We start from the raw sequence: 25243 nt of genomic DNA, 5'->3' as shown, positions 1-25243 counted from the left end.
GTGCGCTGCCCCCTTCACCCCGCTTCTACCCCCTGCTGCCTCTAACCCCCTCCCTCGGCCCCGTCCGCTGCCCCCTTCACCCCGCTTCTTCCCCCGGCCCCGCTTCTACCCCCAGCCTCGCTTCTACCCCCTGCTGCCTCTACCCCCCCGGCCCCGTGCGCTGCCCCCTTCACCCCGCTTCTACCCCCTGCTGCCTCTAACCCCCCCCTCGGCCCCGTCCGCTGCCCCCTTCACTCCGCTTCTTCCTCCGGCCCCGCTTCTCACCCCTGCTGCCTTTATCCCCCTACGGTCCCCTGCGCTGCCCCCTTCACCCCGCTTCTTCCCCCGGCCCCGCTTCTCACCCCAGCCTCGCTTCTATCCCGTGCTGCCTCTAACCCCCCCCGGCCCCGTGCGCTGCCCCCTTGGCCCCGCTTCTACCCCCTGCTGCCTCTAACCCCCCCCCCCGGCCCCGTGCGCTGCCTCCTTCACCCCACTTCTCCCAGCCCCGCTTCTGACCCCTGCTCCCTTTAAATCCCCCCCGGCCCCATGGACTGCCCCCTTCACCCCACGTCTGCTCCCAGCCCCGCTTCTGACCCCTGCTCCCTTTAAATCCCCCACCCCCCGGCCCCTCTGGCCCCGTGCACTGCCCCTTCACCCCACGTCTCCCCCCAGCCCCGCTTCTGACCCCTGCTCCCTTTAAATCCCCCCTTCACCCACTTCTCCCCCCTTTTACCTTCTCTCACCCCCGTGCCCCGTGCACTGCCCCTTCACCCCCTTCTCCTCCTGCACCCCCTTTTACATTCTCACCCCCCCAACAGGGCTGCCTAGAGTGGGGGGCTAGTGGGGCAATTTGCCCCAGGCCCCAGGCCGCACAGGGGCCCTCACAAGAATATAGTATTCTATAGTATTACAACTTTTTTTTATGGAAGGGGCACCTGAAATTGCTTTGCCCCAGGCCCCCTGAATCCTCTGGGCAGCCCTGCCCCTCCATGGTCCCCGGCAGCGCTGGGATACCCTCGCTGAGCTCTGGAGCTCCCATGCCCCTGGGCACAAGGAGGGATTTTGCAGTTCTGACCCCTGCCCCTTGCTGGTTTTTATTTCCTTGTGCAAATCTTAGCTTGATTCCTCCCGACCTGTTCCCAAACCTGCCAGGTCTCCCCTGGCTTTACGGGGAGGGGGAGATCCACTTGTTTTGAATTAAACCTAAAACAGCTTAAAAAAAGAAGTTTCTCCTTCCGGAACGTCCACTCACTGGTTGCAAACTCCTATTTCTCTAGTGTCCCCCAGTGTGCTCGGATCTTTAAGTCACAAATAGACCCCAGACTGGGGACTACATCAGAGCACTGGTAATAGTCCTGGCAAGGAAGGTGTTAACCCCTGTATTCTCCCTCTCCTGCCCCCCACCCCCCTTTCATAAAACCAGACTGTCAGGTTTGCTGTTGCTTCTCACATTTTTCTGTTTAGCCTGGCCTGGCCTTTCCTGTTCCGTAACTGGACGTTATAACGGCCTTGATTATTGCCAGGCGTCATTGGATTTAGTAGGTTACTGACTTAATGGTACAGGTCAGGTGTAAGGGATTCTGTGGGATGTGGTGGGAGCCCAGGGGAAGGCTTTGTGTGGGACTCTGCATTTGGGAAAAGAAGCAGATACTTTTTCCGCTTGCTAGTCTCTCCCTCTGCCCCCATGGCTTATTTATGACATTTCCCACTGAGCCAGGGCACCGTCTCGCCAGCCAGTCTGTGGGGCTCCACAGTACAATGATTTCATAGTAAAATGGGCAATAGATTGGGTGACACTCTCTGTAGACACAGGCACCAGCAGAGGTCACCATGCATGTTGTAAAATAAACAGGCAGACACATACTGGCTAAGATGGTAAAGTGCAAGATGAGCTGGTAGCTGGAATCTCCACTTGGATGGAGTGAGTTATTTTTTGCAATTATTTTAAAATTCTAAACACTGCTTATTTCATCCCTCCACCTTTCCAAAAAGAAATGCAATGGTGGTACATTTATGCAGCTTTTATTTACTAGAATGCTGCATCTTTGGGGACTGCATGTACCACAATCCCAGTCATTGCTCCTATAGAAAGTGTAGCGGAGAGAGAGAGCCATACACAATTTGTAAATATGCCGCCTGGTCCTTTAACTGTTTGTTGCTGGCTTTTTCATGATTTTTTTCCCCCAGCAATCACATCAACTCAAATGATTCCACAAAGGAAATATTTATATTGTGTGTTTAGAGGCAAGGAAGAGTGTTATGGAATCCATGCAACAAAACTTGGTGGCTGCGTGATGCGCTCAGATGTTTGGCTTTGTAAATAGTTTTTTTTAAAATAACAAAATTACAATAATAGGGCTCCCAACAAAGAGGATCTTTAGTACAATAAATGCTGAGCGGTGTCACTTTTGCTGGTACCTAAACAAAAACAAACCCAGCAAGTTGAATATTGTGATCTTCCTTTAGTGGGAATTGTCATCAAGCCAGCATTTATGACCAGCTTGAAAGTGAGGTTTGGTACTTTAGAAGCCCAAATTCATTCCAAACCAGAAAACTCTGTGTACTGGGCAGGGACTGCAGATGAAATCCTGACCCTACTGAAATCAAAGTGACCAGGATTCCCCTCATGCACACTCGCCGCCTTTGTCCTTATTCCCGTCTCTATAAAGCATACTTAGCACAACTGTTAGTGCTAGACAAATAATACATGAATGGTGTCAGTGGCGAATTGCAATAGTACACTGGGGTGAATTTCACGCACTTTTTGGAATTTGGAATGGTTAGGTAACAAATTAAAACAGACAGTTACGGCCATCAGTTTTGGTGGTTAAGTATACCAAATGTCACCTTGGATAGTGTATTTCACCCATCCAGCACCCTCAAGGTGCTTTAGAGTTAAATAATTCACTAAAAAAGTTAAAATAATAGCGGTAGGAGAGAGAAATGAAGAGATGTATGGCTAAGGGAGAGGTCAGTGACAGGTTTTCATGTGAAATGTGCAAACAATTAGAAAGCTGGCTTATTTCCACCTCAGGCTAATAGCTTCCAATATTTTATGCTAATCAGGGATGCCACCCAGGAAAAACTTGCTGACAATAGTCACTTATTGTTTAAGTCTCAGCTATATCTTATATGATACTTTAAGGATGGAAAACGTGATTTGAGATTATAGATTTTAAGGCCAATTATATCATCTAGTCTGGCCTTCGTATTACACAGGCCTGAGAATTTCATCCAGTTAACTGTGTATTGTGCCCAGTTGCTTGTGTTTGTGATTCATGCAAATTCCTTTTAGTTCATTTTAATGGTTACACCCTCCATCCTTTTGACTGTTAACTTTTTTTTTAAACATCAAAGCTTGTGAACCCATATTCCACTTTAAAAATACAGGTGAAGTCTGGAAATGTGAGGGAAAGCAGGAGAGAGATGTTTCTAAGTGATCTTGCCCCTTACAAAGTTTTTTGTTTTTTTTTTTTTTTTTTTTTACTGACCCTCCATTTTCGATGTAGGTTTGTTTAATCTCTGTATTGACAGTAAACCTGTCGTGGGTTGAGAATCCAGAATCCCTTTCTGTCATAAAAGAACTGCCCACTCCAGATCTGCCTTGGGAATCTGTTCTGTCCTTCTCCATGTTAACTGGATACTCTTTGTACTCGGGTGGCAGTAGAGTTGAGAGGACCATGAAATTTCCTCCCTGTCAAAGCAATTTCCTGAAGAGGAGTTGGATTTTGGGGCTGTTTTACTGAGTTTGTCCTGGCAATTTTAAAATCTCCCTCTCTGAAACAAATGTCCTAGCACAGTCTATTAGCTTTATCAAGCCAAGTGTCTCTGTCTGCGATGTTTTCTCCTTCTATGCTTGCCAAACCAAAGCACCCAAACAACCCCGTACTGAAAGCATTCTTGACAAGCAAAGTTTGTTCCAACCAGTGGGGGCAAAAAATAGCTTGACTTTAAATCACGCTAACTGACTGTCCATTACAAAAGGATTTACATGTGCAGCTCTGACCAGTCTGGTATTAGGTAGCTAGTTAAACTGGAGCTGGCTTTTAAAATTGTTCCTCACTTGAGAAGTTTAATTTGGTTCCTGGGGTACTGGAAAGGGCACTGCTGTGAGTGCAAAGTGCGTGGCGACGTAAGCACAGTAAATCTATTCTTTCAATGGGTTTATTTTTACATTTGCTATTTGTTCAAGAGGCCCCCAGAGCGCCTGTCTGAACTTGCCGTTTTCACACTCTGTATGTTTCCTGGAATCAAGACTTGTTAGGCCGAGTGACAGTCACTAATATTAAAAACAGCTTGTGGGGAGAGGGGTGACTCGGAACTGGAAATGAGCCACAGGGATTTTTACCTCAAGGTCACAGGTTCAAGTCCAACTGCTGACCTTCTGATGGTTGTGAACTGAGATTGTGGGTCTCAGTTTAGTTCCCTGCAGGGGTGTCATCATCGCAATTGGCTCCTTGGAGCTGGTGCACAACATTGGCCAAGTGCCCAGTATGCCATGGTGACTGGCCTCCTCTCAGTCCTACATCCCCGTACCGTGGTTGAGGCCCATTAGTGTGGCAGCATGAGCCCCAAATGAGCTGGTCTTAGATGGGGGGTGTGGAGCCCTTCCTGCTAGATCACATGCACAGTGCAGACTGGTGTATTGAGAGGGGAGCCCAGTCTGTAGAACCGAAGGGCTGGAGGGCCAGCGATCTGCAACGCGGAACATAGACTGCTGACTCCGGTATCTTGCGCTTGCCAGCGCAAAGCGGATTGAGACCTGCTTGGTCAGACTGCCGTGAGAGCACCTTCCTGTTGGCTTTAGTTGTAAACACTAACTGTTGTTTTGGGGTTTGTGTGTATGGGTAACAGTGGATATTGAAATAGCTGCTATTACGCTGGAGACGGTATTTAACAAAAGGATGCTGCTGGGAGCACGCACGCATTGCTTTTAGAGCTCTGGTCTAGGTTTGCGTCTTCCACCTCTGCATCCACAAATGATCAAATACATTGTTTTGGTGGGGGAGGTGTATTTGCTGCTGCATTTTCTACAAAAATTTTATTTTAAAAAAACATTCAGACCTGAGTGATATGATTGCTAACCCATTGCTTCATCCAGCACTATAGAAATCAATGTATATAAAGCTGGCATTATTCTTTTGTCGAGTGTGGACAGTATGCTGAGTGCAGTGCAGAACGTACAGGAGAGACATAAATTATTACCACCCCAATCATGCAATAAATTGTCACAATGCAATAAGTTATAGCCCCATTTGCCCTTGTCCCTTCCCTTTGGGAAATATCCCCTGCGAGCTAAAGAGGCTCTCTGCTGCATACTGTAAAGCTGCCTCTGACTTCATTGAGAGTTGGCTCCAGGTATTTTCAGGCCAAATTTTGCCTCGCACTCTAATGAGCTTCTAATCATTGGATCCTCCTCAGGCTTGGATGGGAATCTCTTGGGTTTGGAGCGCTGCTGTCATTTTAAAAAGGAGGGAAGTTGGCAGAGCCAGAGGCAGCCACTTTTGGAAAATTTTCTGTTATTTGGAAGCCCTCCCTCCCACTCCGCACTTAATCCACTTGCTCGAAGGCCATATGTCCGATCCTGGAATGGGTCCAGTCCTACACAATGGCCTTTGGTCTGAATGAGTTCCACCAGCTCAGTGATAAAGATGGGATACAAATGGGACTGGATTTGCCAGGCAGAATGCGGCTGCTGCATTTTGCTCTGGCTCATGACAAAAGTGTCCCAGCCATTTGGGTGGATCAGTTTAAAAAAAATAAAATAAAATAAAATGCAGGGAATGTTGTTCAATCTTGGGACTGTTGAAGTCAAGGGGTCTTAAACATGTGCTTAGAGTAAAGCATGTGCTTAAACTGTGCTCAGTCAGAGCCTGAAGCCCTCCAAATGTTGAAACTAATACCCCAAACTTTGTCCAATGCTTTTGCAGTGGTCTTAAGTAAACATTTTTTTCAAGTGGAAGCCATTTCTGTTCATCATTTGAATGTGGGGTAACTGCATTCTTTTTTGCCCCTGTTCAGTTCCTGCCACGATTGGCAGCCATATAGCTGAAGAATGCACGTTGGGAGACGTATCTGAAATTCTGCCTTTCCATAATTTAATGCGCCATTACCATCTATGCTGGCTTTAGGCATGTGGCCATTACAAATGATGCAGTCTAGTGCAGGCCTGCACAGCAGGCGGCCTGGGGGCCACATGCAGCCCGCATGGGCTCACTGTGCGGCCCACAAGGGGTGAGAAGGTGGGCTCACTGTGCGGCCCATAGGGGGTGAGTAGGCAAGCAGCAGGTGAGGGAAGGGGGCTGAGGAAGCGAGTGGGTGGGCAGTGGCAGGGGGTGAGTAGGCGGGCAGGCAGTGGCGGTGGGGCAGGTGAGCTGGCGGTGGGCAGGGCTGAGGAGGCAAGCAGGCGGGCAGTGGCGGGAGGTGAGTAGGCGAGCTGGGGGGCTGAGGAGGTGAGCAGGTGGGCAGTGGCAGGGGGTGAGTAGGTGAGTGGTGGGGGGTGAGGAGGCTGAGGAGGTGGGCAGTGGCAGGGGGTGAGTAGGCGAGCGAGGTGGCGAGGAGACCAGCAGGCGGGCAGTGGCAGGGGGGCAGGTGAGCCAGCAGCAGCGGAGGGGAGCTGAGGAGGCGAGTGGTGAGTCAGTGGCTGACCTGTTCTACTGATCTGGTCTGGCTCCCATCTCCTCTCCAAGGGTTGCAGTTGTCTGGAGGTGCCTGCCTTCCACGTCTTCCTCATTCACACCTCATTCATTCAACAGGGCAATTGATTACAAAGTGGGGGGAAGATCTTATTCTACTTCTAGCAAAAAACCAGTTTTCTTCTACCTTAATTATACTACCTTAGGGGCCCACTATAACATATTACCAAGGTTCAATACCGCTGTTTCGGTGGGGCGGCGATAGGGAAGGAGGGTTTGTTTCCGCGGGGTGGGCAGTGCTTGGAGGGATTGTTTCGGGGGGGCTGGGCAGTGCTCGGGGGGGTTGTTTCAGCAGCTCTGGGGGCGTTGTTTCCACGGGGCGGGCGGCACTGGGGAGGATGTTGTGTTTCAGGGGGTGTGAGTGGTGCTGGGGGGGGTTCAGCCCTCAGCTGTTTTCTTTGGAATAATATGGCGCTCACTGCTTTATGAATGGTGCAGGCCTGGTCTAGTGCCTTTGGAGTCCAGGGCACTGCCCCCTTGCCACACCCCCCAAGGTCTCTTATAGAAATGAGCGAGGTAAAATGGCTTATAATTAAAGCAGCCTTGAAAATTTGATGTGAAAATTTACTAGTCCAGGCACAAAATCAACTGGCCTGGCCTTTCATGATGATTTAGTGGTGGTGGAAAAATCCCTAATAATACTTTACTTGTCGGAAAAGGAGAAAGCAGCTGAGTTGAATTTTGCACGAGTTTGTTAAAGGAATGGTGGGTAGTGCAGATTCTGAAAGTGGTTTCTGGGGGCTCTGATTCACCTTGCTCTTACCCAGGTGAAAATGCTGAGTGATTCCATTGGGCTAATGGTAAAAGTGAAAGGAGATTCGGGTCCTATGAGGTTTTTTGTTTGTTTGTTTTTAAAAGGTTTTCTAAACGCTTGTGTTAATAGAAATGTTTCAAGAAATTAACAAAATCGCTCGCTTTTGTTGTTGCTGTCGCATGTTTGGATTTCTGCCCTTCCCTGAGGTTTGCTGCCCAAATGGTTGCAACCCTGTGTTAACATGCAAAAGACTGAAATCGAAACTGACTAGTAACAAGCGTCAATCTAGTTCAATGGTTATCAAATGTTTGTACTGGTGACCCCTTTCACACAGCAAGCTCTGAGTGCAACCCCCTTTATAAATGAAAAACACTTTTTATATATTTAATACTATTATAAATGCTGGAGGTGAAGCAGGGTTTTGGGGTGGAGGCTGACAGCTCACGGCCCCCCTATGGTAATAACCTCATGACTCCCAGTTTGAGAACCCCTGATCTAGTTAGTTTGGAGGATGTGGTGGTTAAAATGCCAGGGGCCAGTCTACCCTAGCCCTCCCCCTCTGGTGCGGATGGAATTTCATGACACAAAATCTAGTGTAGACAAGACTTTTCAAACCACCTTATTAACAGTGTTAGCACCATAGTGGTCACATCTATTAATATTTAACATTTATGTCGCAGCAGTGCCTAGAGGCCAATGAGCATGAGTCCCCTTGTGCTAGGGGCTGTAAAGACAGAGAGGTAGTAGCAGGCCCTGCCTCACTGAGGTTAAGCCTAGGCTTCTAGAAGAGCAGACATCAGCCCCTTTGCTTCTTGTTTGCTCCCCGCTTGTTCCAGATATCGGGAAGGTGAATGAATTCGCAGACTTCAAACTTAGTGTTAAACAGCAAAAAAAAGCCCAAACCAACGAAACCATGCTTGGCTTGGAAACAGTGCCCTGGGATTGGCCAACTGACTGATCCTGGCTGGGTATTTGGGGGGGTTAATGTTTTGCCCCCAGTTGGAATTGGTGAAACAGAGGCTATGTCTACACTGCGAGCCTGGGATGCGATTATCCTGCTCGTGTACACGCGCTTGTGCTAGCTGTCCTTGAGCTAGCCTGAGTATAAATAGCAGCATAGCCACAGAAGCAGGGGTAGAAGCAGAGAAGGCACGGCTGAGCAGGGCTAAGTACAAACCTGTCTGAAACTTGTGGGTGTGTACTCGTCATGGCTCAGCTGTGCCTCCACTGATGCTGTCCTGTGCTACCGCATCTACACTGCTATTTATACTCCGCTGACCTGAGAATGTGCACGTGTAGGGGACTCACACACCTAGCTCGTGGCGTAGACATAGCCAGGAAAGTCTTCTTTGGAGTGCTGCCTCTTCTTATCAGATCCTACGCTCTTCAAGGCAGATGTTCTCTTTTTGCTATTTGTGTATGTACAGCTCCTAGCACAATGATTCCTGATCAGGGCTTTTTGGTGCCCCTGCAGTACAGAATAATGGTTAATAACACATTTGGATTGGGCTAGGGGAGGCCTGGAATAATTTACTCTAATTGTGTGGGGTTTTGTGTGAAGTTCTCAGCAGTGCTGGTACATTAATCTTTGCTACATATACGCTTTTTAAGCCCCGTTTGCAGATGGTGCTGGGATGCAGAGAGAGATAGCAGCCTGCAGACTACAATATAAATCAGTGGTTCTCAACCAGAGATATGCGTATCCTGGGGGGTACACAGAGATCTTCTGGAGGGGCACATCAACTCCTAATCTAGACATTTCCCTAGTTTTACAAAAGGCTGCATAAAAAGCACTAGTGAAGTCAGGACAAACTAACATTTCATACAGACAATGACTTGTTTATACTGCTCTATGTACTATACACTGAAATGTAAGTACAATACATATATTCCAATTGATTTATTTTATAATTACATGGTAAAAATGAGAGAGGCAGCCATTTTCTGGTACTAGTGGCTGTGACACTTTTATATTTTTTTATCTGATTTTTGTAAGCGAGTAGTTTCTAAGTGAGGTGAAACTGGGGGTAGGCAAGACAAATCAGACTCCTGGAAGGGGTACAGTCGTCTGGAAAGGTTGAGAACCGCTGATGTAAATAACCAGTCAGACTTGGTTCTGGAGCTATGTGGCAGACCTGGAAGTGGAACATCCTGGGCCCAGTTCTTGCACCCCTCCTATTCCATCAGATACAAATCGCTCCCACTGAAGTCTGGGGGTGTTGCTCTCATCCTGTGGTTGGCGGGGTGGGGTCAGGGGGAGAATTGAGCCAGAAAGCCCCATCCATCCTTGGCTTTGGGCACTTATTAAGCATGACCTTGACGGCAGCCAGGCCCTGCTCATCCAAAGAAGCTCTGGCACAGTGTCACATATTTGCTCGAAATAGGAGCTGGTAGGATGTCTGCCCTGTCACAGGTTACTCTGGTGTCCAGAGGACCAGTCCCCCTCTCCAGGAAACAATAGTGCCATCAGTGTTGGGCAGAGATTCCATTTACTTAACAGAGTGGAACCAGCAGGGAGCCATGGGATGAGCCAGGTCTAGGAAGGAAGAGAAACATCTAGGTATGGGAGGAGGGGAGATGGAAGAAGCAAGAGGCCAAGGTGTGGAAAGCTAAACAAAGAGCTTTGGGGTGATAAATAGTCATTGGAGCCCCCCTTGTTCTCTCCTTTTGAGGCGTGTTTGCCCTCCCAGAGTGCTGTAAAGGGGCCTTAATGTCACTGAGAATCAGGCCCTTTGAGACTTATGCTGTGTTGCCAACTTGCACGATTTTATTGCCAGTCTGGTGATATTTGATGGTTTCTAAGTCCCCAGCTCCTGGAGTTGTGATTTATGTGAGTATCTCTGCTTTAATTTATGAAATAAGTCATTTTCTAGCCATTATGGAGAAAGGCTGGAAAACATGATCCCTTGAGTCTCAAAAACAAGAGGGCAAATGAATGAAACCAAGATATGTTGTTTTTTTAAGTCAAGCTCAAGATTCTTGAATGGCCCCACTCATGATTTTTGAAAGCTTGTGGTTGGCAATGCAGGAACCAAGTGTTGTTCAATGGAATTCTCCTTTCAGGGCATGAAATCTCCTGCAGGACAGGAGGAATTTAAAAGCTGCAGGGCTGTATTCTTTGGCGGGAGGGAGCACTGGGAAGGTTTTGGGAAACTGCCATAGTGGGTAAGGCCATAGGTTGCAGGCAGTTTCTGCAGGTGTGAAGCATTTATTATGGGCATGCTGCAATGGGATGCCAGAGTGTCTCTTTTGTTAGAATAATAGGGAGCTCTGCCCTATTATTGTACCTTGCTCTGATGGCAGGAAAGAGAGAGCCCTTGGAGTGAGAGGTTTGTACATGAGCATGCCTTAAGGCCTTGTCTATCTACCAGCAGAAGTATACCCCTATAATTCTACTGATGTAGTTAGAGTGCTATTGGGCTGGGCTGTTGATGGAGGATAAGAATTTGAATCTTTTAACTAGAACCTTTCTGGTGCGGATCTCAAACTGCTTCATGGACAATTTAGGCTCTCAGACCCCCTGTAAGTAACACACTGATTTTTACAGGGGGTAAACTGAGGCACACGGAAAGGAAGCAACTTGCCCATGGCTGCGCTGGAAGCTTGTGACAGGACTGAGACTCGAATCCAGGTCTCCTGAGTGCCAGTCCTATGTCTTTAACCACAAGCCCATGCCCTTTCTTGCCTGTATATAAGCTCTGGAGGAGACACTGAAATGATTCTTAGGGCTAGAACAGGCAAGAGCTCAGTGTCTGCTTTTTATAAAGTATTACAAGAGCGCTGTGGGCTCAGCCATGTCTGCTGGTCACACTTAAAGCAGCGTGTGTGTGTATCAGTGTCCGTCCGTCCGTCCGTCGTCCCTTGAGAGTATGGTGGTGCTTCTCCTCGCGGGCCAGAGAGGCGTGTGTTTTGGGGCAGGTGGAACCCTAGAGTGATTGATTGGTGGAGACAAAATGGCGTGTGATAGCGTGAGGCCATTAAAGGTTTACAGCCTCCTTGACAACTGGTGCTAACTGTCTTTTTGTTGTTGTTACCTAGAAAATGCTTGAGCTAGGAGGGAGGGAAGGGCAGGAGTTTTCTCCCCAGCTCTTGATCTGCAGTGCTGGGATAGAGCTCTCCCCTCCCCAGGGCAAGAGAGCATTCTACGGCTACAGCAGCCTGGCTCAAGCAAAAGGGAAAGAAACCTGGACACGGTAGTTGATTCTTCAGCCTATTGCTGATTCTCAGTGTGTAACTGAAATGGAGGTGCAGTGTGAGCTTGGAGCAGGAGGGGATGTCTCAATGCTATGAGCCTTGGGTTTTACATATCTCCCAGCCCTGGAAGGGCAGACACCCATTGACTCCAGTAGGCTTTGGATTAGGCCCTTGGGGCCAGTTGAAGAAGCACTTAACACCCATGGCTGGGGCCAAATTTTCAGTAGAGCACTGCACCCGTTGTGCTGAGCTCTCCTGATAACCCAGCTCTGGATGAGCTTGCCCTGGTCCTCATTTACAGTGTGAAGCCTCGTGAAAGCCTGTGATGCCCTATGCCAAGCAGCAATGACCTAGTCAATGGGGCTGACCCCTCTTGTGGAGCTTTCAGAGTGCAGCTCTCCTGCTGCGGCCCCAATCCCTTCAGGGGTCCCAGCTCAATGTTCTGAGCCCTCTCTCAGGCTGGGCCATGCAGAGAACAGCAGGCGGCTTGGCAGCTGGGTGGAATTATGGCTGTAGCAGCCAAGTGCGAATTTGTCAGGCCGGTGTTAAATGCCTTCACTTGCTCTCATCCTCCCTGCTCCATCCTGGTTCCCTGCCCTCCCCCAAATAAACAACTGGTGTAAACATAGCTCTGTGTGTGTGTGTGTGTGGCAACTGTGCCTGCCCTCGGACTCCGCTGAGCCAGTCCCCAGGCGCATGCCAGGCTGAGGCAGGTGTAGGCAGGGGCTGCCAAGGCTCTTGGCTCAGGAGAACAGGCTGCAGCACACGGGGATAAATAAGGACACACCGGGAGAATGGGGTGGCAGAGGGAACAGGTGCTTCAGGAGCCAGAGAGACACAAAGAGCCTCTTGTCTGGTGGCCACAAGTGGAGAACAAAGCAAACACTTCTCCAGGAGCCGGGGGACGGGCTGCTTGGAGCGGCTGCTTGTCACTTGAAAGTCTTTGCTGCTTTAGTGTTGCGCAGTAAATGAAACGAAACATCCTGGTCACCCCAACCTCTGAGGGCACTTTCCCAATTACCACTGGCAAGAGGTGGCCCAGCCGGAGTAGAGACAGATAAGGATTAAGGGTCCTGTTCTCAGCCGGGGCACTTGCTGCAACTCCATTGAAGTGGACAGAGCTATGTGGGTATGCAGCAGCAGAAGAGCTGGCCTTGTTGAAATCAGTGGCAAAACTCCACGCTAACTTGTATGGGGCCAGGATTTCACCCTAGGTGTTCTTTAGCTCCTCTGATGCAAGGGGTAAGGGGTTGTGTCTTAAGTGTGAATCTGCAAGATCCATGCCTGGGACAATGCTAGCATCACTGCTCCTTAAAACTCCAACACCTTTGGATCTTTGTTACGTGCTCAGATGCTTAAGTGACGCCTTGGGGCTAACAAAAGACCCTTCCCCCTCTTTCCCCATCTTCCCCATGAGAGATAGTGTTAAGGTGAACGGATTCCCGCTGTGTTCAGTGCTTGCAGGGGATGGACAGGAGGCAGGGGGCCTCAATGGGGGTTTTCTTTGGAACCATGAAAGCAAATGCCAAGAATACATTTAAAAAATGAAGGCAGAAGGGGGTGAGCTCTAAAGGGTTGAAATGCAGTGTTGGTGTTATCTGGGTCCGGGTTCTTGTCATGCTGCGGTGAAGAGGAACATTGTTGCGATGGCTTTAGCAGGCCTAGAAGGGATGGTGGCATGTTCTCCCCTCCTGATGTGAGATGCTCTGTTTAGAGCATCCCTGGATGGATGTGGCTGTGTCGCTGTTGCAGCTGCAATATGTTCCTTCGCTAGGATGCACAGAGCACTAGGCTCCTTTGAAAATGTTGGACAAAGAGGGTTCGGCTCCCAACTCCCTCTGAAATTCAGTTCCTTAGCTCTCAGCCTGGCCATGCTCTCCACGTGAATGGCTGCTCGGGTGTAGAATGTCATGGTCCACTTGAATAATTCTGCGGCGCTACCGTCCAGCTCCTTCATGTGACGGTGGCAGGGAATTATGGAATGATTCATAAAAACACGATATAACTTAATTATTTGTAGCACAGCAGCCATCACAATCTACTAGGCACTGTACGCACCCCTAAGATAGCCCACTCCCTGTCTCAAAGAGCTTCCAGTCTCGGATGTTGGTAAGCAGATCTCTGCCCCTGGCCATGATGTGGATAGATCAGGTGGGATGGGTTGAAGCTGGGGTGTCAACACTGGCTGATAGATGCCTGTCAAGTTTGTAGGCAATAGCACAGACTGAGTTTGTTCTCGTGACCATTTTAAAATGAGGTTTGAGTCTGAAGGGACTTGTTTGAGCTTTTGGGCATAGGAGTGGTGAAACCGAGGTAGGGAGAGAGCACAGCCAGTGAGCATGGGCAGCTCCTGTGCAAGCCTCCCGAATACAGGGTTGGAGTCCACCTTTATTGTGGCTCTCTTATCCCCACTTCAGCTCACTTTACAAATAAGAAGGTGGCTTTTTCCAAGTACAAACCCTGGAAGAGTAACTGGGGATCTGAGAGTTAAGCTGGGTTCTTTCATTCTCGTAAATCAGCAGCAGCAATAACGATTGTGTGGGCCAAGTACTCCCAACAGTTAATCCTGCCCAACCTCTACGTCCACAGATTAGGCCCCCAGTGACCCCACCAGAGTCAGTCTGGGGGACTCAGCTAATTACTTTGAATGGTTTTATAATGGTAAATGAAAGCGGGGCGTAGTGCTGCAGTTGGAACTTAGGTAACTATCCTGTTAAGGCAGGAGAAGGAACACTCCAGCTTGCCCTCTGTTAGCTGCGTTGGCTCTATAGGGCTAGCAGGAATAAAGCATAGTGAAAAGGTGTTTACTTTTTGGATTGTCACTTGCTTTGGCTCTGATTCCGCACGAGCGGACTGATCTGTTCTGTAGGACGGTTCCATCTTTAGGCACGTTCTTCTGAGTACAACTGCACTTGAAGCCAGTGAGTCTGGGAACTTTTGCAATAAATGCAAGGGGATCTCTGATAGCTACAAGTGGTTAGAAGGGATGTTGGTATTAAGTCTCAGTGGAAAGACAGCATATCCTGCTGTACAGTGTCCCACTAACACAACCCTGGGGCATTGGTCCAATACTGAATTGAAGGGAAGAGGGCCACCTATTGAGCCATCAGCACAAGGGGCCTGATTCTCCACTCTTACCCCAGTATAAATCAGGAGTAACTCCACTGCAGTAAATGGATTTACACTCGTAACTGAGAGAGAAGTCAGGCATAGCGTTTTTTTTGGAAGCCTTTGGCAGGCTTTATTTCCTTGAGAAAAGTTAAAGATTTTAACAGCAAATTGCCAAGCCGCTCCTGTCACAGCAGCTAAAATCTGTCGTTAAAATGTCACAGACCCACAGCAGCTGAGCTGCAGCATTATATCTTCCAAACTGAATTTGTGCACAGCCATCTCAGAATGGTGGCATTTTCTGCGCATGGTAACTGTCGAGGATGAGCTTGGCTTTCAGGGTCTCTGTCTTGCTGCTTGTGGGTAAGCTGTCTAACACTCTGCTTTTTGAATTGCAGTTTGGGAATGCTTCCAGAGCCCTTTAAACCTTCCAAGGTGCTTTGCAAACCTAGGTACTTCTGGGGACAGCAGTGGTCCGAGTGCCATAAGGTAGGAAGAGGTGGGAGAGCATGCAGACAAATTCTCAGACGTAGCCCCTGGTTTTAGGTGCCCAACTTGTGAAACCTTAGGTCTGGTTTTCAGAGGGTGCTCAGCTCTTGGGGAAAGTCTGGCTCAAGGTTTAGGACGTTGGGTACCCAACAAATGGAGGTGTCAAAAAAATGAGTGGCCACTTCTGAAAAGAGTGGTCTTCCTGTCACATGAAATGGAGGACGTGAAATGTTGTGAAAAGGCTATGAGGAAGTTGATGATGGAGGTCACAAACTGACTTAGTGTGGTCTCAGCTATTGTCTTGCTGGTTCATGTTTGCTGACATTGCTACCCATCACCAATGTGTGCCTAAATTGTCCAAGAAGCTCTACCTCTGCTCAAGAGGTAGAGCCAGGCATGGAAGAGGAGGTGCGGTGCAGGGCTGGGGTGGTGCATTGGCAAGAGAGGGTGTGAACTTGTGTTCAGGAAGCTTGCATAGAAGTTTCCCATGTTCAGTGGCTGTACTTTAACCATACCTCACTTTCACCAGTCTATTCCAAAACGCTTAAACAAGGAAAGAACAACAGAACCTTCTCTGGAGGAGAGCACTCCCCTTGATCGTTGTCAATTGGTCTTGTAAGTTATCTGTGGGAGGGAGGGCCTGACACTGCACTCTAGACATCAGTTTAACTCCAGATAGGAGAATAAAGCCCACTGTCTCCTGCAGTAGAGCATGGTTGACATGGGAGTGTTGACAGAGTCCCATAGTGCACATGTCTCAGCAGTGCCTACCGCACAAACCACAGCAGTGCAGGCTGCCTTTATGCTGTGAGGAAAGAGTTCTGCCAGAGAGGTGGTGCCTACTCTTTGTGGCTGCTGAAATGGCACAGGGTGTCAGGTGTTGTTCTACTGAGGCCTCTCTCTGAGGTTCTCTAATGCCAGCAGCAGCAAGGAAGGAGCAGAGCTGTTTAGTGGCTTAAGAAGGGGATGTACAGTCTAACATGGGCTAACTGGAGGAAATTAAGAAAAAGAAAATTTGGGCTGCCTATCCTAATAGTGAAATCTGTTGTATTGATAATAGATATGTAGCTCCTTTCATCTGAGCTTCGTTAAGGCCAGTTCCCACTGGTGTCGTTCAGTGTAGAGTAGTTCCATCAACTTCGTTGGAGTTACGCAAACTTTCAACAGTAATGGATCTCGTCCCTAGAACTTCACAACACCCCAGTGAGGTAGGTGAATGATATCCCCTTTGGGAAAATGAGTCACGGAGAGGGGAAGTGACTAGCCCAGGGTCATGCAACACATTAGGGGCAGAGCCGGAAATAGAACCCAGAACTGCTGTGTCTCAGTTTGCTTCAACCACTGGCCCACAATGACTTTCTATGGAAAGTCTTCCAGTAGAAATGCTGGAAGGCTCATTGCTTGAGACACTTCAAAACTAGACTGGACACAAATAGCCTTGGACACACTCCTGCCTTGGCTTTATGGTCTGAATGATTTTCTAGGTCTCTTCCAGTGATAATTTCGGCAATAGATTCAGGTCATTTTAGAGTGGAACTGAAATAGCAACAGTGTTTGGTTTATAGACGTGCTGCAAACTTCACCTGATGTGGTGTCCCACGCAGCTGGCTACTTGCAAAAAAAGCAATTAGAAATAGCTACCCCTCTCTGTACCCTTCTGTCCTTAAAGGTATGTGGGAAGAGATGACAATCTACCCAAGATTATTCTCTTTCCTCCAGTGCCCAGGGGAGGAGAAGGGTCTGATGTCTCGGCCCCTTTTTCAGATAGGAAAGTATTGTTTATGAACCACTTGAGTCAAACAAGAACCTTGGTTTGTCTGGAAATGCTGAGTGTGTAGAATTGCGCGCACAAAAAAATACCAAGATTGTACTTTTAGATAAGTCTGAGGGCTGCTTTCGGGTGGGGGTACAGGAAACAGTTGACGAAAACAAGGGTGGGCAATAATAGCTTTCAATCTCCCGTTCTGCGCCTTCGTCACAACGTGTTTCATTGTCAGAAGCCATTCACCTTTCCGGACCTTGCCGCAACTGTTAGGTAAGTTGTTTTTGTTTGTTGTTTGTCTTTTTTTCCTTTCGGCGGCCCTGACCCACTTCAGTTCTGTGGGATGCGTCTGGTATTGTTCAATGGTTTTTTTTATTTCTTTCTTAGAGATGATCAGCCAACTGTAAATTGATTAAACTTTCTGAGCGATGATGCCAGGTGAAAACGTTGGCAGAATTGCAGCTGAGGGAATATATAGGGAGGGAGAATTTTAAGTACGTTAGTTTTGAGGAAGCTCAAAGGCCAGATGATGATCCCCAGCTGGCGTAAGCTGCAGTCTTTAAGGCAGGGAATGTCATTTCCTTTGTGTATGTACAGTGCCTAGCACAATGACTCTGCCTTGGCTGAGATTCCAAGTGCTACTGCAATATAAATATTCAGCAATAATTAGAGCTAGGGAATATTTTTTCACTCTAAACATTTTTTTGACCAAAAAAATGATTTTTTTTTCAAAACCCCCAAAATTGTGTGGATTTTTTTTTTTAAATAAAACTTCGACAGAGGAAAAAAAAAAAGCTGTGTCACTGGCTATGTATTTTCAGTTTTCCCCTCTCCTCTTCTTTTTCCTTGTAACTCCCCCGCGCGCACACATTTTCCTGTTTTGCACTGAGGCTGGGAATGGGGCCAGGAGGAGGACGGACATAGTGACGTGGGTTTTGAAAATTTAAAAATGCTTTTTTTTTTTTTTTTTCATGAAAATGTCAAATTTTTTCATACAGACTTTCGAGAACACTAACTCCCTCCCCACCAAAAAACCAAACCATTTCTGAACAGGTCTAGTTATAATCATTGGCAGGAAGGGAGCTACGCCAGTTTACCCAAGCTGAGCATCTGCCCCAAGGCTTTGAAAAGAATGAGGGGCTGGGAGAGACAAATTTACAATTGCACAGGTAGAATAGATTATTCATCTATCCGTTCACATTTTAGATTGTATTATTTACTTCAATTTTTAAATATCTTCTCATTTAATAATTCCTCCTTCCTCTCAATTTCCCCCTCTCCACTTCCCAAGTTTTTTCAGCTATGTTTGATCATGGCCCTCTTTCCTTTCTGTAGTTTTTTCATCATGGGGTGGGGAGAAAAAGACAGACTCTAGAGTTACATTCCCCGATTAGCTCTTTTGCATAGGGCTTGGCTATCCCTCTAGAATTTATCCGCAGCATTTTGGGGTTTTCAACTGACAATTCTTTTTGGAAGAGCATACCTAGATTTGGTGCATTCTTCCCCTTCCCCCTCAAAGATTTATGGTGTTTCCACTAAATACAGCTAACACCATGTCCTGAAAACTAATGCAGTCTGCGCTAATTAAAGGTTAGCTTTACTATATGGCAAAGTCACACTTATTATAAAGGGTTACTAAACAATTAATAGGTGTTATAAGCATGTTACAGACATGAGTAGTAACTGTTACAGCTGGTTATATCAGTTGCAGGTATTACAGGTAGTTATCCATAGCTATAAGCAAATCATTGATCTGTTGGACGCTAGCAACTGAATAACCATATATTACAACATCCTTATTCATGAACTAACTCTGCATAGATATACCCTTAATATAAAGAGTTATCTCTTGCCACTGTGTAAAAAAAAAGTTGTACATTTTTTACATAGCCTTCTCTTGGTAAAACATCTCTGGACATTTACTGAATCCAAAGTTGTCACTTGACCGATTTGAGTGACGTCTTAAGTTCTTGTCGTTAGGAAGGCATCTTCATGGCCAGAAGAAACAAGCTGATTGTTTAATCATAAAGCTAGGATTTGGAAAAGACCAATTAGTTCACCTCACTATATGCAGAGTCAGCACAGGGCTGTTCCTTGTGGTGTATTCCTCAGGGCATTGTCCCGTTTTCAGTGACTCCAGTGGTGGAGTTTCATCACTTTCCTTATGAGATCATTCCCCAGTTGAATACATCTTAGTGTCAGGGAGCTTTGCCTAATGTTAAGCCTAAATTTTCCTCCTCTTAAAACCGGTCCATCACTCAGTCCCAGTAAAGGAAAGTCTGGGTCCCACCCCTTAAGTCAGTGGAGCTGCGCCAGTTTACACCAATTGAGGGATCTGTGTGTGGATTTGCTTGAATTCTTCAGACAAATTTTATAAAAACATTGCACAAGTGTGACACCAAAAATAGTTTGCTTTGTGTTTGTTGTCTTACGGCCCTTTTGTACAGGGAAACCTCTTGCAGCATAGTCATTCTTGGCTACCCGGGGAAGTTAGTGTGAAATAGCTAGGGTGTGAATTTAAAGCACAATAGATATTCCTCACCACCCTCCATATGGATGATTTGATTCTGCGCTGCGGGCTTGGTTACACAGGTCACCCAGGAAAGTTAATCCAAATTAAAGAGAGGTGTGAATTTAAAATGGATTCATTAAACTGCATTAAACCCCTGTGTTGGTGCTCTTATTCAGCATTGAAGTGACCTTAATTTGGTTTTATTTAATTCATTTTTTAAATGAATTAAACATTCCTGAGATTCTCTGTGTAGACAAGCCCTTATTCTAAGCAGGGGCTTCCATCTTTAAATAGCATCACAGTTTCTGTATTGCCAACCCCAAACATTCAAAAATCATGAGATTGGCTTAAACATTGTGAGATTTTTAAAAATAACGGGCTCTTCTTATTTGCCCTCTGTTTTTTTCAGCCTTTAGGTCACACTTGCTTCATGTTTTCTAGCTTTTCTCTGCAACTACAAGGGCTAAAAACTTATTTAAAAAAAAAAAAGAAAGAAAGCTGAGATTCTTATGCAATGCCTTGATTCCAGCTGCTGGGGCTTTGAGGAAAAACACTGAAAATTGCAAGGCTTGTGATAAAATTGAAAGCGTTGTTGACACCACAGTCACTAGATCAGAGTTCTGTATAACTGGATCTCAATGTAAGTGAAATTCACATGCTTTACTATCCAAGATACCTTGAGAGTTCACGGATTGTAAAACAGTCACATGTGCTGTGTCAAGGTCTCTTTTTACTGCAATGAAAATATGTGTGGAGATGTTGGCTTTGGAAAAAATCTTGATTGTTACCACCACCTTGGACCCCAATACGTCGTCCGCTGAATACTGGTAAAGAGCACGTGGAGTGTAAAATGGATTCTGGTTTGCATAGGCCAGCAATCTGCTCATTTAGGGTCCAATCTGTAACATGCTGAGGGTGAAATCCGAGCCCCACAGAAATCAGTGACAAAACTCCAATTGACTTGAATGGGGCAAGGACGTCACCCTATACATGCTGGGTATCCTCCATTGCCACTGAAAGTAGTTTCACTCTGCAGGAGGCACTCAGCACTGGGGCTGCTTGAAAATGGCACATATTTTCCTTGAAAAATGTGGGATGCAACGGAAAAAAATTTGGTTCATTCAAAATTTTTTCAAGGATTTTTTTTGGAGAAATGACATTTTTTGCTTTGTTGTAACTTTCAATTTTGGAGGTTTTTCTCCCCTTCTCTGTGGGGAAAAAGGGAGAGGGGGAAAGTTGCAAAGAATGAAATGCAACACCACTTTTTCAAGTCGAAACAGAATAAAAATGTTCAAATCGAATCATTTGTTGAAAATGGGGGGGAAAATATGTTCACAAAAATGTTAAATTTTCTTCAAAGTTTTACAACAAAACAATGCTTTTCGCCAAAAAAAAATCATTTCCTTTTCACTGAAAAATTTTTGTCATTTTTTTTTCAATCCGATCTTAGCACCTTCCTGGAACCAGGCTTCTAAATTAGTAAATGGTGGCTTTCCAGAGGTGAAAGCAGGTAGATAGCATATGAAGGAAAAATGCCATTTATTCTAATTTTTCTTTGTTTAAGCCCTAGTTTGTGGAATTTGTGTCCTGAAAAAGAACCTTAAATGAGCTTGAAATGGATTGTGCGTGTCCACAGGTTGCCATCATTGGAAGTTTTTAAAAATAGGTTAAACAAGTAAAAGTCATGGATGGTCTAGGGTGTACTTAATCCTGTCTCAATGTAGGTGGATGGAGTAGATGACCTCTTGTGGTCCCTTCCAACTCTGAATTTCTGTGATTTCTGTATTTCCCGCCCTTCTCCTTATTCACTATTTTCTTTGTTTAAAAAAAAATAAGACTCATTGTTTTACTGAAGAAGGAATAGATTCAGTGTCACATAGACAGGTGCGCGGCGGGTTGAAAAATGGTATTTCCCACAAACCAAAAAAAGAAAAAAGCAGAATTTTTCAATGAAATGAGTGAACATGAACGTTTTGTTTCAAACTGAAAATTTTCCTATCAACTTAAATTGGAAACGTGAGGGTTGCTCCGTCTGTTCTTTCCCTTTTCTCCTTCTCCCTCTGCCACCGGCTCAGAGTAGGAAATGGAAAGGAAATAAATAGACAAGGTGGGTTAGGTAATAACTTGTATTGGACCAACTTCTGTTGACGAGAGAGTCAAGCTTATTCCACATTGCACCACAGAGTGGGGGAGGAAAAGTGGGCGCAAACACTATTTGATATTTCAATTTGAGTAGGTAAGAGTGAGATGAAAATATTCCGCACACCTGTTAGAAAAATAGGGCTTACATATTTTAAGACATTAATTCTTCTCTTTAAGGGCCAGATTCTGCTGTATCACAATGGCATAAATCCAAGGGAAAAATCCTGAGCTGGTGTAAGCGATCTTAGCTCCGTGCACCTATGACAATTTATACCATGGAACTGGGTGAATTTACAGCAGCTGAGGATCTGCCCCAGGGATTTCAGCGGAGTTAGGCTGGATTTACACTGGAGTAAGCGAGAGCAGTATTTGGCACTAAATATGTAGTGATGCTGGTGGTGGTACAGAAACTGTCACTGAGGATATGTCTGCCCTGCAGTACAAAATTGCTGTGTAGACGTTCGGGATCGGGCTGAATCCTGGGCTCTGAGACCCATCCGCATTGTGGGGTTTTAGAATCCGGACTCCAGCCCAAGTCCAAACATTGATGCTGCAATTTTTAGCCCCGCAAGCCCTAGTCAGCTGACCTGGGTCAGCTGGGGGGATGCCAAGCGCATCTTTTATCGCAGTGCAGACATACACTAAAGCTTATTGGTCAGTCTTCTCCCAGCTCCTTTACCTCACATCTGTAGAAACCCCGTAATTCATTTTTCTCCCTATCCTGCAAACGCTTAATTTAACTTAGTGACTGACCTGGTTTTTTCCCATCCCCAGGTCTGCGGTATTGATTAAGTCCCACCTCTGAATTATTTAATTGTTTCGAGTTGGAGTTGGCGAAGAAGGCGTATGTTGTCTTAGAAATTCTAGATAGATCTGAGGGGAATATTTTATACATCAAATGTGAACGTCGCTCCTTTAGCTTACCCGGAGCGATGACCAATCTCCCGATGCTGTCTCATGACAGAAACCCTTTGTTTCTATTTTCCAGTGTTTCAGCCTTGGCCTCTGAATGGGTGGGGGAAACCATACTCTTTTCCAAAGTGCATTCGAACATACCACTGACTAAGTGATGGAAACAACACCTCCTCCCCCTTGAGAAGAGGCCAAGAGACTATTCCTTCCCATCAACATTTGTGACCCATTTCCTCCTCATTGGGAGGAAGTACGTGGGCAAATAGGGGAAACAGATCAACGCTGGGTGAATAAAGGAACACGGCAATGGACGAGAAATGCAGATTCCTCCCCAAGTGATTCTTAGAAAGGTTCATTAGAGAGGGAGGATGCCCCAGTGCTCATGGAAGACTTGAGAGACCAGGGTTGAGTTCTCTGCTCTACCACAGATTTCCTGTGTGACCGTGAGGAAGTCACTTAGTCTAGCTGTGCCTTAGTTCCCCATCTGTGAAAGGGGGATACTGGTAGTGCCTTTCCTTACAGCAGTGTCATGAGGCCCAATACAGTGAAGGCTGTAAGCCAGTCAGATACTGCAGTAATAGGGGCCATGCAAGTACCTAGGACAGATAGGCTATTCCGTAGTATGGCCACTTCTCAGGAGAGGGCAGGAATGGCAGGGATCTGTTGGGGGGAAGGTCCCTGAATACAGTCAGTGCATCTTCCTTAGTCTGTTTTCCCTTGAGTCTCAGTGACATTTGCACTGAAGCAAAGCATGGCTGTTTCCATCTGACCCTGTCAGAAAGTTTTAGCAGGTGCATGGGGATGGCTTAAAGGGGACTCGTTGCTAACACATTTTAGTATGATTCTGTTTCACCGGACTGGAGAGGGAAGCCTATTGCATTCAGGGAGTGAGGCCAGGGGGATGGCTCAGGCTGGAAATATGCAGGCTTGCTGGAACCACGGGTTCGGATTCTGGCAGAGTTTCCCCTTCTTGGGGAGATAACTGGCGCTTCGTGCAGTTGGTGAAGGTTTGGGAAGAGACCTGTCTGTTCTGTGTGGTCCTTCCCAAGAGTCAGGTCCCAGCCAAAACTGCTCTTCCTTCCCCTGCACGGGCCGCTGCACACAATCCCATTCACATTGTTGTGGGATACACTCCCCCCCCCCCCCCCCCGGCTGCTGCCTGTCATTGCTGCTGTATCCACTGGAGCTGAGGTGCTGAAGTCCTCAGGATACTCACATGCTTGAAGCCAAGCATGCTGGATCGGGGCCTGAGTCCTCAGCCCCTGGCAGGATCAGGCCTATATCTGTAAAGTAGTGTGGGATTTTTCAGGGTGGGAGGTTTTATGCAAAGAACAGCAGGTTTCCTAACAGGGCTTTGGAGCTGTGCTCCGGCTCTGCTCCAGCTCCAGGTAAAAACTTGCTGCTCTGGGCTCCGCTCCAAAGCCCTGTTTCCTAAGGCAGGTGCAGGCAGAGAGCTCCCTAAAGTGCCAGCTGAGAAGAGACATGGATGCAGATCCCAAGCTGTAGGACCGTCCGGGGGGTGGGGGTCTTTTGAGCTAGGCAGCAGAGTAACAAGTGGCTAATGTTGGAGCTGGCAGTGAATATTTGCTCGCTTGCCATTTTGGGGCGGGGGGGGGGGTTGCCAAATTCTGATTTGCCCTGAGCACCATCTTGCCAAAGGCAGGGCCTCGCTGGCTGCGAAGACACAGTTGTTGCCAAACGTGCTGGAACACTACCATCGCTTCCCTGCCTTCCTTCTTCACAGTGCTGAATTTGCAACGTCTCCAGCAACCTCTTTATCTGGTGGCTTTTCATGAAAGCAGATGGGGTGGTTTTCCCTTCTGGATCACGGGTGCCCGTGTAAGGTTTTAAATGCGAGGCGTCTGTGTGTGTTATAAGGCTGACTGGTTCATTGCAGTGAAGAGTCCAGTCCCAGGTAAATAAATGCAATAGGCTTCTATTGCTCTAATACCCAGGATTATGAAGATGATACGTGAGCATATGAGAGATTGCATCCGGCACAGAAAATAAAAGCCCTATCGACAGCGGGTAGAGCTTTTTCCTTTCAGTGGTGGAGGCCTGTGCTCTTGGAGTTGTAGGTTGGTTTTGTTCCTGATGTGTGTGGATTAGCTGGCACGTGTGATCTGTGTTTCTACTGTTTTGTTTCAGAATCGGTTTAGCATCTTTTTGAAGGTGAATGGGGGACTTCCATCCTGGGCTTGCAGGAAGAATGGGGCTGTATGCTTTAATAGACTGTCTCCTGCTGCTTTAATCAAATGTACACATGGTACTATATGGGAGTCCTCTAATAGCCAAAGCTGTGTTTGTAAATTGCCATGGATGCAAACCTAAGGCTGTGGCCATTTTCCTGAAGTCCTTGTGTCTCATTGTTGGCGCTGTGAACATTTTTTGGAATGGGTCCAAAAAAAAAAATCTTTTGTGGATTTTTTTTTGGGTGAAATGTGTCCCCTTTTTTCCATTTCAAAATTTCAAATTTCACATTTCATTGACTGGCCCTACTTGAAATGCAACCCTGCTTCAGCAACCAATTCAGACTGTGTTACGACTCCGGGGATAGCCTTGCACCACGACCTGGCTGAGGAATTGTGCTCAGCTTTGCTGGGGTTTGGGTTGTGGGAGAGGGGAAATGATTCCATGAGTTTGTTGCTACTTTGGGCCAAAATTTTGCAAAGCCAGCTGATGAGATTGCCTAAAGC

General features: G+C 46.8%; 1 protein-coding gene across 10 annotated transcripts in view; it reads left to right on the top strand.

Moving 5' to 3' along the window:
• The window catches only part of SOX13 (SRY-box transcription factor 13), a 90503-nt gene that overhangs the window by 29844 nt on the left and 35416 nt on the right, over positions 1-25243 (top strand). For 3 of the 10 annotated variants that reach the window (XM_050952289.1, XM_050952297.1, XM_050952288.1), the window contains exon 1: positions 19922-20133. The exons of 3 other annotated variants lie outside the window; for them this stretch is intronic. In XM_050952289.1, coding sequence (XP_050808246.1) covers positions 20132-20133 — 2 coding nt within the window. In that variant the 5' untranslated portion in view covers positions 19922-20131. Of the gene's footprint in view, positions 1-9967; positions 9989-16059; positions 16428-17199; positions 17255-18092; positions 18151-19921; positions 20134-25243 lie in introns of those variants that run through there. 4 more of the 10 variants (XM_050952296.1, XM_050952294.1, XM_050952292.1 and 1 more) reach the window with 4 other exon arrangements.

Source organism: Gopherus flavomarginatus, chromosome 5, assembly GCF_025201925.1.
Source record: "Gopherus flavomarginatus isolate rGopFla2 chromosome 5, rGopFla2.mat.asm, whole genome shotgun sequence".
Taxonomy (NCBI): domain Eukaryota; kingdom Metazoa; phylum Chordata; order Testudines; family Testudinidae; genus Gopherus; species Gopherus flavomarginatus.
The sequence above is the reverse complement of the archived record's forward strand: the minus strand, read 5'-3'. Positions and strand labels throughout refer to the sequence as shown.